This window comes from Sorghum bicolor, chromosome 9 (assembly GCF_000003195.3).
Source record: "Sorghum bicolor cultivar BTx623 chromosome 9, Sorghum_bicolor_NCBIv3, whole genome shotgun sequence".
NCBI classification, from domain to species: Eukaryota; Viridiplantae; Streptophyta; class Magnoliopsida; order Poales; family Poaceae; genus Sorghum; species Sorghum bicolor.
This window is the reverse complement of record NC_012878.2, coordinates 52,753,386-52,769,639: the sequence shown is the minus strand read 5'-3', so window position 1 is coordinate 52,769,639 and position 16,254 is coordinate 52,753,386. Positions and strand designations below refer to the sequence as shown.

Here is a 16,254-nt window from a genome sequence, read left to right as displayed (position 1 = left end):
GGGTATCAACTGAGCCAACTTCCCATACATCCTCAATCTCGATAATCACGTCTCATATGAACACAGTTACCTATTTTTAAAGTATCTTGATGAGTTGTTAATTGTCTATTTTTTAGAATACTTCTTGACCTTGCGATGGATTTTCTAGAACATGTGGCATCCATTTGCGTGGACCTGCACGGAGGCGCCGGTGCAGGAAGGCTACACCTATTTTTTTCTGATGGGAGGCACCCATTTTAGATCGTGCTTAGATTTTTTTTTTTTTGCAAACAAGATCGTGCTTAGACTAGCACAACATGAAAATAACACATAAACATATCTACAACGCAAGCTTAGTACTTATTATTATATCTCTTCTCTTCTCTAACTCTTGAATGGAATATGTTTTTTTTTCATTAAAGTGATAATGACAAATTGTATAAATATTTTTTTGCAATGTCATGAATGGACGAAGAAAACAAGCTTTGATATTTTCAGGTGGTGTCGTGGGCAGTGCATAAGTTGTGTCTATGCCAAAACAAAGACTTGTGCCAGCATAATATATCCAGTCGTGACTTTTTTTTTTGAAAAAAATAGTAGGAGCACTGCTAAGCTATGTCATATAAGAAAGAATCAGAGTTTATGTGCCTAGAAATCATGGCATAAAGCGTCACCACTGATGTGCCGATAGCCTAGGTCCCTTCATCAAGGGGCTGGATAGGATTGACTCTATTTATAAAATACTTCCGGCATCCCGGAAGGGGTACAAAGGTGTGTATAGAGGGGGTGTAGAGAACTAAGCAGAGGTAGCAAGATCACAGACTGTCACGACAGGACTGAAAGTATTCTATTCAGGCTATAGCTGTTGCACAAGCTTGTCCTTCTTGTATGTAAAGGCCCAAGCACCGGCGTCTTTGATCGCTGAGCGTGTAGCACATTGGATGTGATGGTGACCGTGCAGTCGAAAACTGTCACGTTCCTAGCTTTGTAGATAGTACGCCAGAGGATGACGAGCATCATGTCTAACCGGACCCTAGCAGGTAAGTTGATGGCCCGTCCAATATCCCAAGGCGTTGTCTGGTCTCCAGCTTCGCACACCGATATTGAGCCGACTCCACACATTTGCAGCCTTTGGGCAAGCAAACGATAAGCCTATTTATTGAGCCGAATTTGCCACCTATTTAACAGTTTTTTTCTATCATGGTTTATCAGCCAAATGAAGATGTGATCACTTGTCTCAAGAACTCCGGGGCAGCTCGGGCACAAGGATTTATCAAGCGACCGGATGTTTTTAATTTCCAGAACAGATTGGCCCGAGAGTTGACTCTATCGAAGTGAACAAGCCAACCAAAGAATTGAACGCAGAATTTACCGCTAGGCTGGCAAAAATTGCAACTTTCAGCATCGTTTACATGTACTCTGTTCCGTTTCACCCATAAGCATATGCATGGAGATTTTCAGTGTCTCCAAGGGCGGACTGTGTGTGAACAAACTAACAAAACAAAATAATCCTAAGAAGAAGAAGAAAAAAAAGATTCTATATATATATATATCCACCTAGCAGTACTCTCTAGCTAGATATTTTTTATTCTCCTCTTAATTAAGTATACTATGTGGCATCTAATGAACAGCTAAACTCGTTCACTAGAGAAGCTTCTGGACCCTTGGCTATCATCATCATCACCACCGTCTACGTTAGCCGACCAACCAGTGCCGTACGCATGCCGCCGAGCCTAGCGGGGTAGCCTGCCGGCGGCGGAACGGCGCGACCGCGCGTACAGCACGGTGCACAGCGCCGTGCCCAGGGCGCAGGTGGCGCCCCAGAGGATGAAGGTGTCCCGGTAGCAGGCGGCGCCGAGGCAGCGGTTGCCGCCGTGCGCGCCCCTCTGGTACAGGAACGCGGCGAGGTAGCCGAAGCAGAGCGAGCCCACCGGGATGTTGGCCACCACCACGTTGTGGTTGACGCCGAAGTTCTTGGTGCCGAACAGCTCGTTCGTCGTCGACGCCGCCACCGAGGTGATGGCGCCCGTGCACGTGCCCACCACCGCCGTGCTGGCGTACAGGAACATGTTCTTGGGATGCAGCAGCAGCAGGAACGCGCCGGGCATGGGAGCCATCAGCCACGCCATGGACGCCGTTCTTGATAGGGAGTAGCCACTCCTGTACCGGTCATGCACACACACACACACATCTTTTCGTCAGGACAAGTAATTAACGGCTAGCTGAGACGTTTGCATGCAAGAGCAAGAGTGAAGACGGGTGTGTTTACTTGGCCGTGTAGTAGTCCAAGAAGGCAGGAAGGAGACGACCGAAGAAGCCGAAGGAGGAGGACAGGGAAACCAGAGTGGACGCGTCGGCGAGTCCTCGGGAGTCGGCGATCTGTCCCAGGTTGTTGAGGAAGACCAGACCCAGACTGCCGCTGAACATGTAGCTGAAAAAGTAGAGCCAGAAGTCAAGTTGCCTCAGCAAGCGGAGGCCGCCGACCTCCTCCTGACTACTACCACTCTGTTCGACCTCCGGCTCCGGCTTGTCCTCCTCCGCCGCCTCAATCTCGACCACCGACACCGTCGTCGTCTCGGCCCCGTCGGAGTCGTGGTCGTGGACCCGGTTCTCAGGCCACATAGTCTCGCGTATCTTGGCCGTGCTCTCCCTGACTCTGAGCCACACCGGGATCAGTAGAGGCAGGGCCAGCATCACGTAGAAGCTGACCATGTGTTCTCTAGACGAGAGCCCGATGGACTTGGCGCCTATGCTGCCGACGATGGCGCAGGCTCCGGTGGCCAGGGTGATCACGAACATGGCGAGGAACGGCGCTTCGGTGGTCCTCTTGCGGCCCTCCTTGTCCTTGAGGTCGACCATCCGGAGGGACGGCGCCGCCACGAGCGTGACGGCCATCGGGACGACGGCATTGAGGAGGAGGTACACCTCCGTGGTGGAGTACCTCGCCCTCGCCGCCCTCGGGATGGTCTCCGCCATGGTGGTGTAGAACTTGGCGCTGAGCCCGAGGTAGCTGGTGGCCAGGCTGACCGCGACGCGGCTGTGCGAGGGGAAGTTCCGGATGCACAGCAGGTAGCACACCGTGTTGATCCAGCAGATGCCGTTGCCGGCGAGGGAGGTGAGCACGAACAGGTGCCAGTACGCGAGGCCGGCCCTGTCGAGGAACAGGAACTGGACGCCGTACCCGACGAGGCCGAACGTCGCCCCGGTGAGCGCCACCACCCAGAGCGGGAGGTACAGCGCGGCCACCCCCGCGAACCAGCCGAAGAGCTTGCCGGCGTCGGAGGCGAAGGCCAGGAAGTTGAGCCCCACCTGGGAGATGCCCTTGATCTCCTTGAGCTGCGACGAATAGACGGGGAAGTCGGAGTTGGGCCCGTTGATGGTCTGGAGCCAGATGCTCCCTACCAAGCTCAGCCAATGGACCGAGGAAGGAGACGACATAGTTAGTGGGAAGGATTTTTTTTTTCTCCGGTGCGCGCTTGGTACGCTACGCCGAAGAGTGCTAGTTATTGTGCAATCTCAACGAGTGGCCCGACGGCGATCAACGAACCACCAACGGCGATGGCCGATGGCGATGGCGATGGCTGTGGCTCTGGGCTCTGGCTCCGATATGGCCGGCTGTGTGGTTTGTTCTTGTTCGTTGTGCTGTGCCACAAGCCCCAGCTTATATAGTGCTCTGTGCCTCTGTGCTTGGCCCAGGGGCGGCTGCTAGTGGTAGCGCAGGCAGATATGCACCTGACGTGACGGCGATCGCCGGCCAAGGTTGGCAACATACGGTACACGAGATGGCAGTAACGTGTATTTGGTTCGTCGCGGTAAACTTTAGATTTTAAATTAAATCTCGTTATATATATATAATATATATAATATTATTTACAAAACTAAAAACATAACTAGAGAATAATTTACAGACAAATTTTTTGAGCTTAATTAGTTCATAATTAAACATTAATTGTTTAATAAAATAAAAATATTACAATACTACTTGTTAAATTTTAACACCTTCACCCAAACAGATCATAACACTAGTAATGAAGGGCATTGTCATGGAACACAAAGTCTATTGTCAGCAGGCAGGAGCTTAGCAGCCGGAGGACAGGAACGTGCCCCACGTTCCTGTTCCGCGAACTTCGTTTCGATTCGTGGAACGGAGACATAATGGGACGTCGTCCCAATAGAAGGTGGAACGCGACTTGCAAACACTCAAACATCGAGTCCGAGGATGGAACGTGACCCTCAGCCACATGAGTCAGTGGGGAAGAAGACATACCTTAGGTCGCATCCCTCGTGTTCATGGGCTGCTCTCGCCTGCACCTCAGAGCCCCGGACGCCGTCAACCCAAAGGTCAAGGGCGCCCTACGATGCATTGATTTCCAAGATGGCCGTCCACTGCACGCCATCGTACGTCATCCCAGCTCGTGTGGTGCTCTGGAGTGGCGAAGCCAGAAGATTGAGAAGTCCGGACAATTTTTATTAATTAAAAATATTTAACTATAAAATCATATAAATCTATATAAATATAAAGAAGATTTCTTTTGCGTTTTGGCGAGGAGTCCGCCGGTGTCTGGTCAATTGTGCGGTGCGGCGGCAGGGTGGTAGCTTCTCCGGATGACCATGGGTGTGTCTTATGTGGGCTTCGGCCTTACGTGAGCTTGATGGGTGTATCTTTACGTTTTGTACCATGTTTCGTAGGCTCTGAATCTGGCTGGCTAAGGGCGCGAGACCACAAACTACAGTACTGCCTGATTGAAACCGTCGGTTTGTCGTCAGTTGGAACTTGGAAGCTACAATGGTTCGTCAAAATTGGGAGGCGCTAATTTCTGGTCTGGTGCAAAACGTGAAGCGTGGGCCGCAGACGGTTCGATCACGGCTTGGAAACGCCTCCCCGGAGCGCAGCTAGCAGCTGCTCGATTCGATCGCCGCGCGGTCAGCCGCCGGCCACGACGGCTCTGGTCGTCAGCAGAGACATTAACGTCTGGGTTTCTACGACGTGTTAATCCGTGCAAGGAACGTGTTTGGCTGTAAAGGCAAGGAGAAGGAGGCATCATATCACCGTGTTTAAGATGGTAGCAAGGGACGGCAACCGGCAACCGGCAAGGTTCGTAACTGCAGGGCACATCACAACAAGAAACCGGCCGGGCTGGCTGGCTGGTTGGTCAGTTAAGGTAGCAACCTGTGGCCTATGAGCTCGCAGCTCCTGAATCCGGCCTCATCTCAGCAACACCACACACACACACACACACACACACACACACACACACACACACACACACACACACACACACACACACACACACACACAAATACACGCGCACACATACCGGGTGCACGTACGTGCTGACGTGCAGGTGCAGATGTGTCGTCTCACACAGCACACGTACGTGGAACGAACGCACGCTCATCTGGACCTGCATGTTTATGTTTTACAAATCGAATCAAACAGTTGATAATAAAAAACAATGCATACATTTCGTCAGTATGTGATTGCCCATACCATACAAACGTATTATACGTTAGCACGCCACCAGAAACTATAAACAATAATATATACATTATATGCTTGTAAACAATACAATGTTACATGCATACGTTATCTATTCACATTAGTTACCCGCGCGCTCACCTCACAAGCTAACTAGTTACACACACTAATCATATGTACACATATATGCAAATATCATCACATGTCAAATCAAGTGTATCAGGTCATATACAAAATCGGTGTGTCTGCCGGAGACAAGAAGAGGAAGGAACCTATTCTTTTCAAAAAAATCTATATAACTCTCTCAACTATGACTACCTAAACTATAAAACCGAATTTTCTACCTCTTAAACTTTCTAAATTAAAACCGATCAAATAACAACTCTGTTAAGCGGTTTTGAGCGGTGGCTTTGCTACATTGATAGTGGTTTTGTGTGTGTGTTTTTTTTATTTCTGCTGAATCTTTAAAAAATCATAGCAAATTATATAAAAATTATAAAATGAAAAATCTAATTTTGTTGGACTTCACGTAAGTAGATGTATACGGTGAACATATAGTATAATATGCTTTAGTATAAATTTTTTATTATAACTTTAGTATGCCTGAAGACAAGATTTAAGGCACGAAGTCACGTTTGGTTTAGAGGTAAGTGGAAGCAAGAATTAGGACTTCTTCAATATGGACATAAAGCTTGTATGTATCAACATATTTGTATTTGAAGTGTCTCTAAGATGACATTAACTATTTATTAGTAACACAGTCACACACAGATGTTTCGGTCTAGGTGCAATTTTAATGAGCCGTAAGCAAAGGTGAATTAACCAACCAACTCCATGCGTCACAACGATGCTGATGAGCAGAGCAGGATCTCTGCAGCACCAGTTCAGTAGGAACACAGGGAAGAAATGGAGCATGCACAGCACCACCTCCCATCACCAACTCCGAGCACTTGCAAATCCACATGATTAACCAAGGTCGTCAGGTGGATCGGATAAACACAGTTTCCATCCACTGGCCGTCCGCCATTAGGTCTAGGATAGACCTATCACCTATGCTGCGCGCAGACCGAAAAGAAAATTTCCAGCGAATCAGCGAGTGCACCGCCAAGTATCTCTTGTGGGGTTACGCTGCCCCTGTCTGTCTGTGGAAACAGAAAACAGCCGATGACGACTCCACTTACAGAAGTCCACAATCTGCCAATCCGCAAGAGATCGCGCACTCCCGGCTCCCAACTCCCAAGCCACGTCATGCGTGCATCATCATATCTCAGTCGGCGAAGACCGATCGATCTCAGGCCTTGTTTCGAATCTTTAGACGTATGCATGAGGTATTAAATGTAGATGAAAATTAAAACTAATTGCATAGTTTGGTCGGAATTGACGAGACGAATTTTTTGAGCCTAGTTAGTCTATAATTAGACAATATTTGTCAAATATAAACGAAAGTGCTACTATTTCTATTTTGCAAAAATATTTGCAAGTAAACGAGGCCAGAGCCTTTACCAGTCGCAGAGAGGAGAGCCTGATGAAGACCGAGCATTTCTTGTTCCTCTTCGTCTCCAACATCCATGTCGGCCCGAGATCGATCCTGCCTGTAGGCCGGGCTAACTAGGGCCTAGGGCTACTAGAAGGTTTTCTGCCGCAGGCGCAGAGTGCTGCTCCGCGTCCGCCGTCCGTCCGCGAAGGCGTCGTTGCGTGTGCCTGCGCGTGGCGTGTCTCGCAGGTCTCGCTGGTGTAGTGCCCCGACGGCCCCGCGCCCTTTTCAGAACCCCGCTCGGCGGCGCTCGCCGTCCGTGTCCAGGACCAGGAGTGAACGCGGCGCGGCTTACTTTGCCGGGGAACGTACGATACGGTCACGACTCACGAGCAGACGAGCGCGTACTCATTGCGCCCGGGGACCGCGCTGGGGGAAGCGAGATCGTTGCGTCCATCATCACCATCGACCCCGGCCCGGGGGCGAATCGAAAGATGTGTGCACTACTGGCCGGTGGCGCGCTCTAGTGCGGCGGTGCCGCCCGTCTGCCGGCACAAGCTACTGATGACGAAGGCTCCCCGGTCGACTCTCGTCTCGCCGAGCTGTTTTTCTTTGTCATCGAAAATTCCAGCCCAGAACCGGTGCGGCGCTTGAGGATGCGGCCCGCGCGCACTGGCCAGGTTTCGCACTTTTGCTTTTGCCTCGAGCCCACGAGACTCCTTGCTGTGCGGCCCATGAGCCCTAGAATTAGGGCCCAAAAGAAGATTCCCTAACCCCCATTAGTGCCAGGTTGATTATGGGTTTTAACATTGCTGTTTTACGGCCTTTACTGATCGGAAACCATAACGTGATTTGGACTTTGTCACCGTTTTAGCGTCTGTCGCATGGCGAGTTCGGCAATTGCATTTGAGTTTTGTAATCTGCTAAAAAGTTCCAAAAGAGGTATCCAACGGTTTTTGCATTTGGAGTTTGCAATTTAGTCAACAAACTTGGCAAAAATGCCAAGTTGTGGATAGCTTTGCAAACACAATCGCGCGAGCAAAGACACGTGCGAGGAAAGCGCGCGCGCGTGGAGACCTTCTATTTTTATCATTTGTCAAGTCCAAATGCCAATTTCCTTGGAGATGACCTATTTTTATCTTTTGCATTTTATTATGGGAGTTTGCAAATAACAACAAATGCCAAATTCAATTTGCCAAAGCCTTTGGAGATGCTCTGGATTGGCATTTGCGTTTTGGGAATAATAATTGGGTCTGTTCGCTGGTCTAAAAAGTCAAGGCTCAAATTACTGTTGACTGATTTATTATGAGAGAAAAACACAGCTGGCTGATAGAAAAAGTACGGCTTCATCAATACTTAAAAATCACGGTTTCATCAATTCTTTAATTCGTTAGTTAAATCACGTTTGGGAATAGTTCTTTAACAATTCCCTAAAACACTTTTTTGGCAAAGTTGCAAGTCTGGATTGGCATCTTGCGTTAAATCACCTTTTCCATTCTTTAATTCGTGTTCGGTTGTGCAACCTGAGAATGATGCTTGCATCTATCGGGGAAAACAAACAGAATTGTTAGCTCTCTGCCATCGACGACAATGAGCATGAGGTTCACTAGATTCTTGCCTCCATGCAAAGAGCCACAGAGCGCTCCAACATCCTACGATGATCTGAAGCAGCGCCGAGCGCCCGAGCCACCAGACGGAGGTTTAACTTAAACCTCCGTCTTAAACCGTTTATGACGAGTGCTATTTATTTTTTTGGGCTTCATAACTGCTGCTGATTTGCAAAATATGAATAGTAACACTTTTGTTTGTATTTGACAAATATTGTCCAATTATAGACTAACTAGGCTCAAAAGATTCATCTCGTCAATTCTGACCAAACTATGCAATTAGTTTTTATTTTCATCTATATTTAATACTTCATGCATACGTCTAAAGATTCGATGTGACGGGGAATCTCAAAAATTTTGCAAAATTTTTGGGAACTAAACAAGGCCTTAGCTACTAGGTTGGCCTTTTATTTGTGTATGTATGCTGAATTTTTGGGCATAAATATAGTTTTTTTTTGGCAAGACGCACAAATATTGTTACGCTTTATGAATTTCTCTACGCTATTTAACTACTTCGCCTTTGCTCTAATTATATGATTTCGATATAAATATATATCACATGAGTGTAGATATTTTTATTATTGTTTGGCTGAGGACGCTGGGTCGTTGTATCTTGTAGGGTACACAGAGCAAAGTACAAACGAGTGAGTGAGCAGTGCCCATCGGCAGATTCTTGAATGAGTCATGCATGACATCAGCTGATCTATCGTTTCTACCACTGTCACGGGATAGCTACACTGGCAGCCTGCACGTGTGCGGCTAAAATGGTCAGATCGGGAATAACCGACAAAAATCTCTTCGCACGCAACTTAAATCGTTCTAATACTTTGTCACATAATTATCAATATAGATTTCTATTTCAGAAACGAATTGTTGTAGAATTTGCTTTCATCAAGTAGATCTATGCTGTTTTCATGTGCTTCCTACTAATAGAATGCTCACTACCAAAATGGTGGAGTTCTCCTAGTATTTTTAGTTAGTAATAAAACACTACCACTAGTCAAAACACTAGGGAATCCTCACTAAGAGATATTTACTAGGAAAGTTTATACTAAAATTTGAATGCTAAAACACTAGAAGAACCCCACATCACTAGAAGAAATTGAAAAATCTGGTTATGGCTGGTCGATCGCTTAAGTTACAAACAAGTAATTCGAGGTGCTTAGATTAAAAAACCACACTATCTTAGGTTGAGGTGGTAAATCATCAGTTTATGCCATGGAATTTAGTGAAGACGTTCATGCTTCCTTTCTATTTTAATGCAATGATATACAAGTTTTTTGCGTATTCAGGAAAAAAAAGTACCATGAAATTCGGTGAGATGCTTCCAATTCTCAGGTTGAAGTAATGATTAGTTCCTCCGTCCAAAAATGATAAATATATTTTTCACAAAAGCACATACATTTTTTTTTGCAATATGTTATCAACCGCTATAGAATCAATATTATGTTGGAGTCACTTTGAATACAAATCTATTGATACAAATTCATGCCTTAACTTGCATATATATAATGTGACTAACTGTGAGTCAAGTACTCAAGTGTGTAAAAATTGTTTTTCCTTTGTCAAAATATGTGTCTATCATTCCTAGATGGAGTGTTAGTTTGTAAAGGGTGATGTGGCGATAGATCGAACATTTCACATAAAAGATAAAAATATTGTGTATATACTTATATAATAAGCACCCACAGTTTGCATGGTTGCAAAAATATAATGTATCTCGTGACTCATGAGTCATCACTTACGTTTCACGGCGCCCAACTTGCATGGCTGTCACTCACAACTCACAAGCAAGCCACGCACACCGTCAGCTGCATGCATTGGATCAGGAGAGTGACTCGGCACCACTTGGCCAGCAGTGCAAGCGAGCCCAGCTAGAGATGAGATAATCGATTGAAAGACCTATGGATTGGAGGAGCACTAGCAGAACACAACCACGGACAACATTATCGAAATCTCGCAAAAGCAGGCATTAGTTCACTAACCTGCTAAAGTGCTAAGTGCTAACTCTACTATAAAAGATCTCTTTTGTACAGGTGTCTCCGTCATAAGGAATGGTTAATGCTGATGCTGGTGCTGAAATTCTTTGAGAAAAAAAATTATTATTTTGTTTGTTGAAAAGTACTACTGAAATAATACGGGACAGAAAAGTTCAGTGTGCTGACGATGTCGTCAACATTGAACGTCGTAGAATTACACGGTGAAAGCAACCAAGCATGCATTTATGAGAGAAAGAAGTTGGCAGTCATTCTTCTACATTTAATGCTTCACTAGGTGAACCGTGAACATCATGTCAAGTGATAAGGGAAGCAATGAAGCGTACAGTTTATCGTTTTGCGCCTTGTTTAGTTTCGAAAAAATTTCAGATTTTGCTACTGTAATATTTTTATTTTTATTTGACAAATATTGTTCAATCATGAACTAACTAGGATCAAAAGATTCGTCTCGCGATTTACAGACAAACTGTGTAATTAGTTTTTGTTTTTGTCTATATTTAATGCTTCATGTACGTGACGTAAGATTCGATGTGACGAGGAATCTTGAAAACTTTTTTGATTTCGATGTGAAGGCGTGAGAAAAAGCTAGCGCGGCATCGCGGCTCCAATCAACCCCGGCCGTCGCAGTCGGTTTGTCCCACACGTTACGTGTCATTGGGGACCTCAATTGGCAATGATAAGCCAATAAGATAAGCGGCCAATAGATGATTCTAGAAAGGACAATCATCTTATCAAACTATTATATTGTTCTTTGTTTAGAAAAAGAAAAAAAAACACACTGAGAGCAAAATGTAGGTAGGTAGGTGTTGATGAACCTGCTTCCTGATTGCGAATGCGAACTGATGGTGCTCGCCTATATATGCACCAGTTTTGTAAAATTTGCCACTGAAACCCCGAGGAAACATGCATGGGAGATGTGATGGTGATGGGCACTTCATAGCACCGCACTAGCTACCTGACGTTTTTCACGAGAAATTTGTGCACTGAAGCTGTGCTCAGTGGTCGTGCAGCCGTACGTGGACCACGACAACGATCCTTCCGGAGTCGTGGGCAAAACAAAACGAGCCTCACTTGCGACATGCATAGCAGCGCAGGCTGTGCAGCTCGGTCGCCAGTTCTTGCCGGTTCAAGCAGCGCCGTTCGTCCAGCAGACCCCGAGTGCCCAACGAGCTGCGGAGAACTAGGATCTAGGATAGGTTCAATCAACTACGTTTGCAATCGTGCGTTATTTACAACGCATGCATTTTTTTTTTTGGGTCCGTTGGTGGACAAGCTAGCGTTGCGCATGATGCCGCCTGCGTGCCCGTGTTCTTCTTTTTGGCGCTTAATAATAATGTGTGAGCTAATTAAGTCGTGCCTAATCAAACGCACATTGAACAAAAGGTCCGTGACAAACGTACCACACAGAGTGCAGGCCTTGTTGTCACCATACTACCGCGCTTCGGCCACCCGACACGTCTCGTTCCCTCACCAAACAAGCCGTCGCCGTCTCGCCGAGAGAGCAGCGAAGGGCAGACTGGTAATTTACGCACCGTCGTCGTGGTCCTACCCATGCCCCACCTGCCAATGGGAAGTGGAAACCCATCTCACCACCGTCTATTTATAGGCGTCGCCACGGCCTCCTCAATCAACCCAGCAAGCAACTCCGTCCCGCACCCGCGCCGCTCCGGTAGGACCCCCGACCCGACCACCCGCGAAAACCACAGCGCCGCACATGCAGCGCCTCGCCTCCTCCCGGAGGCTCCTCCAGGCGGCGCTCGTCCCCGCCCGGGCCAACTCCAGCCTCTCCGCGGCCGCCGTCGCCGCGCCCGCGCCAGAGAATGGCGCCGACGCCGTCCCCAAGATGCCGGCCTTCGACTACACGCCGCCGCCGTACGACGGGCCGCGCGCCGACGAGATCTTCCGGAAGCGGGCTCAGTTCCTCAGCCCGTCCCTCTTCCACTTCTACGATCGCCCTGTACGTTTGCCCGCTCACCCAACCCATCATCGCCACTCGCCCACTCTCTCCTGTTCTGTGGGAACGACCGGATTGCTAGGACCAAAAGGAAAAAGGGAAAGAACTGTAAATTTCCTTCGGTTTCAATCTTTTTTTTTTTTTGGGTAAAAGCTGCGCCGATCGCCCGGGCGATCAGTTAGGTTAAGACGAACTATCGAACCACTAGCATTTTTCGGAACTAAAACATTTTTTTGTTTTATTCTTTCGGGAAATGCCGTCTTCTTCTTCTTTTTATTTCTTTTTTAGAGAAGAAATGTCGTCTTCTTGGTAGTCCCCTTTGGCACAGAGCAGTGATCTTTGTCGTTTTCTGATAGGTTTGATAGGAATGCCATACCGCATGTGCTCTGTTATCTCTGTCTCTCTCGTTTGACAGAGGTACCGTACATGTGCTCTGTTCTTATCTGAAGTAAACTAGTAAAGTGAGATCTGATATATAGCTATACAGAAGTATGCAACCAAGCTCTGTCTCGAGGCACTTCCAGAATCCCATAAGATGTTAGCAGCCACAAATTCTGCATTGCAGGCAGTACTACTCGAACCGGAGTCTTAAGCGAATCAACAAAAGAAACTTGTTGTACCAGCACCACAAGATGTCAACAGTATTTGTTTTTTTTCTGTGACTAGTAGATCATTTTTCTAAATGCACATGCCGGATGGGTAGGGAAATGAATAAGTGATAGGCTTTTCCTGGGTTGTTGAAAATTGCAATGACGAGGCTGCCCAGTTTTGCCTGCAAACTTGAAGAAAATCTAGGCTCTTCCGATTAATTTCCACAACTATGTTTTATGCCTCTTAGATCTCAGATATATGTAGCTGTGCCACTTGTTTCTCTATTTGTCAGAATATACATGGTTACTGACAACAGAACATGTAAAACTGTGCACGCATTGTCAAAGTACATAAACAAGGTCAAGAACCGTGTACCTAATTTGCTGACTCCTGTCCCATTGGAGTTCATGTGCAGTACTCAGAAGAGCAGGTGTGCCTCGCATCAAATAATTTTAAAGGAGATATAATTGGAGTTCATGTGCAATACTCAGAGAAGCACGTGTGTTACACATCAAATAATTTTAAACTAGATATACTTATCTAATTTGATAAAAGTTGGCACGAAGGAGAACAAAAAGCAGCTAGCACTTTGAGATCCACTTGCATGTCTGGAAAGAAGTAAACAGCAAAGTTAACCCCTGCATGTTGTCATCCTGTCATTACTTGGACATGAGATCATATGAGTGCCTCTTGTAGTATGTACTGTATGATGTAAGAACCCGATCAAGTATATTAGTTTTTCAATCAAGCAATAGAAGCTAAAGTCATTGTCAGTTCCACAACATCATTGCATTCAGCTGATCATTTATTATGCGATATTCATTGCAGTTGAACATAGTCGACGGAAAGAAGCAGTACCTATTTGATGAGGATGGCCGTCGTTACCTGGATGCTTTTGGTGGCATTGCAACAGTTTGTTGTGGGCACTGCCATCCAGATGTGGTTGAAGCCATAGTGAACCAGGCAAAGCGGATCCAGCACTCCACGGTTCTATATCTCAATCATGCCATTGCAGATTTTGCAGAGGCATTGGCTTCCAAAATGCCTGGTGATCTGAAGGTATTCTCTAAGAAAAACTTCAAATGTTTCTTTACCTGAAGTTACTTCAGAAATGGACATTCTTTTGGATGATTTGAGCCTCATGGAAACTGGTTTCTTTCATGTCAGGTTGTTTTCTTCACAAATTCAGGCACGGAGGCGAATGAGCTTGCACTGATGATTGCACGCCTTTACACTGGTTGCAATGACATCATCTCACTTAGGAATGGATACCATGGGAATGCTGCTGGAACAATGGGTGCTACCGCTCAATCCAATTGGAAATTTAATGTTGTTCAGGTAGGTGCCCTTTCCTTTTTTGGTACTGCAATAAGGTGCCAAAATTTTACCTAAACATCATATGCAAAATAATGAAGTTCCATAGCTAAACTTGCATCGGTCATTTGTTCTTTGCATCACTGTGCTTTAAAATCTCCATTTAGTACTTAGTTTTGTGGCAAAACACCATGATGATTGCTAACCTGTAATGTATCCAGACGGGAGTACACCATGCGCTTAATCCAGACCCCTACAGAGGTGCTTTTGGTTCTGACGGAGAGAAATATGCCAGAGATGTTCAGGAAATCATTGAATTTGGAACTACAGGGAGAGTTGGTGGTTTCATTTCGGAAGCCATACAGGTATTCCAATATCAAAGCATCGGCTGAGCATCTTTACCACTCTTAAATGAAAAGCAATTTTCTCTCCTGAACACGACATGTTCTTTTCTGAAGGGGGTTGGTGGAATAGTGGAATTGGCACCAGGATACTTGCCTGTGGCATATGATATGGTAAGGAAAGCCGGTGGACTCTGCATCGCTGACGAAGTTCAGGCAGGAGTTGCGCGAACTGGAAGCCACTTCTGGGGATTCGAAGGGCATGGTGTCATCCCAGACATAGTCACCATGGCCAAGGTAAAGCTTGAAAACTCCTCCATGATGTGCAGGCTCTTGCATCCCCATGACATCCAATCATGGTAAAATCATCAAAATGCACATCTGGTGCAGCATCACGTTGGTTGCTCACATGTTCTTGTTGAATTTCAGGGTATTGGGAATGGCATACCCATAGGAGCTGTTGTGACAACACCAGAGATTGCTCAGGTCTTGACCCGCAGAAGTTACTTCAATACCTTCGGTGGTAACCCTGTCAGCACTGCGGGCGGGCATGCAGTGCTCAAAGTGCTGGAGAAGGAGAAGCTCCAGGAGAATGCGTTTGTTGTAGGCTCCTATCTAAAGGAACAGCTTAACAAGCTTAAAGAGAAGCATGAAAGTAAGCAGGCAAATGAAAAAGAAACAAATAAATCATGTCACTATTACTTGCCACTCACATTTTACCTGTCTGTTCTGCAGTCATTGGTGATGTTAGGGGCAAAGGCTTCCTTCTTGGAGTTGAGCTGGTGACAGACCGTGAAAAGAAAACCCCAGCGAAAGCTGAGATCTCACATGTCATGAACCATATGAAAGGTAAGTGCGTTGTGCTTTGACAACCTCCTCCAGGTCCGAAGCTAGATGCACAACTCTTACTGTAATCTAAGTGCTCTCTTCTTCAACAGATATGGGAGTGCTGGTTGGGAAGGGTGGTTTCTATGGGAACGTTTTTAGGATAACACCACCGTTGTGCTTCACCAAAGAGGATTCCGGTAAGACCTGCTATCTGCTGAAGCATTCCTCATTGATCTTAACTAGTGACACGTGATTTTTCTGGGGAAATGACGAACTGCCTCGTGTTGCAGACTTCTTCATTGAGGTGATGGACATTGCGCTCTCGAAGCTGTGAGGCAGGCAGGGCGAAGATGATGTGCATACTCTGGTCCGTTGGCATGGGAATTTTACCCATAAATAATGTTGCGATTTGTGAGACAGCACCTCGTTGTCTCTTAATCTAGGACGATGCCATGTCATCCGCTGATCCGTAGGCATGGTATTCTTGCTCATAAATAAGAGACGAGTTGTGAGACAGCACCTCGTTGTCTCGTAATCTGTCTCGCAGACCCATGGAGTAGCAACTGTTTGTTTGTGACCCATATCAACTTCTTTTCAGATGCTCCACATATTTCTGCTCTCCGTTGACAAATACTTATCGATGTTCAATAGATGCTAGATGCGGCTTTACAAATTACATACATACAGTAG

At 46.3% G+C, this 16,254-nt stretch overlaps 2 protein-coding genes across 2 annotated transcripts; one reads left to right on the top strand and one right to left on the bottom strand.

Moving 5' to 3' along the window:
* Positions 1,315-3,609, bottom strand: LOC8064130 (protein NUCLEAR FUSION DEFECTIVE 4). Its single transcript, XM_002439907.2, has 2 exons — positions 2,249-3,609; positions 1,315-2,139 (listed from the first exon to the last, which is right to left on the bottom strand). The coding sequence occupies exons 1-2, from the start codon at positions 3,415-3,417 to the stop codon at positions 1,713-1,715; spliced, it is 1,596 nt and encodes a 531-aa protein (XP_002439952.1). The 5' UTR covers positions 3,418-3,609; the 3' UTR covers positions 1,315-1,712.
* On the top strand, positions 12,165-16,197 carry LOC8064129 (alanine--glyoxylate aminotransferase 2 homolog 3, mitochondrial). Its single transcript, XM_002441213.2, has 9 exons — positions 12,165-12,493; positions 13,910-14,140; positions 14,249-14,419; positions 14,617-14,760; positions 14,854-15,033; positions 15,166-15,391; positions 15,472-15,585; positions 15,675-15,761; positions 15,855-16,197. Exons 1-9 carry the CDS (start codon positions 12,251-12,253, stop codon positions 15,896-15,898), a joined length of 1,440 nt encoding a protein of 479 aa, XP_002441258.1. The 5' UTR covers positions 12,165-12,250; the 3' UTR covers positions 15,899-16,197.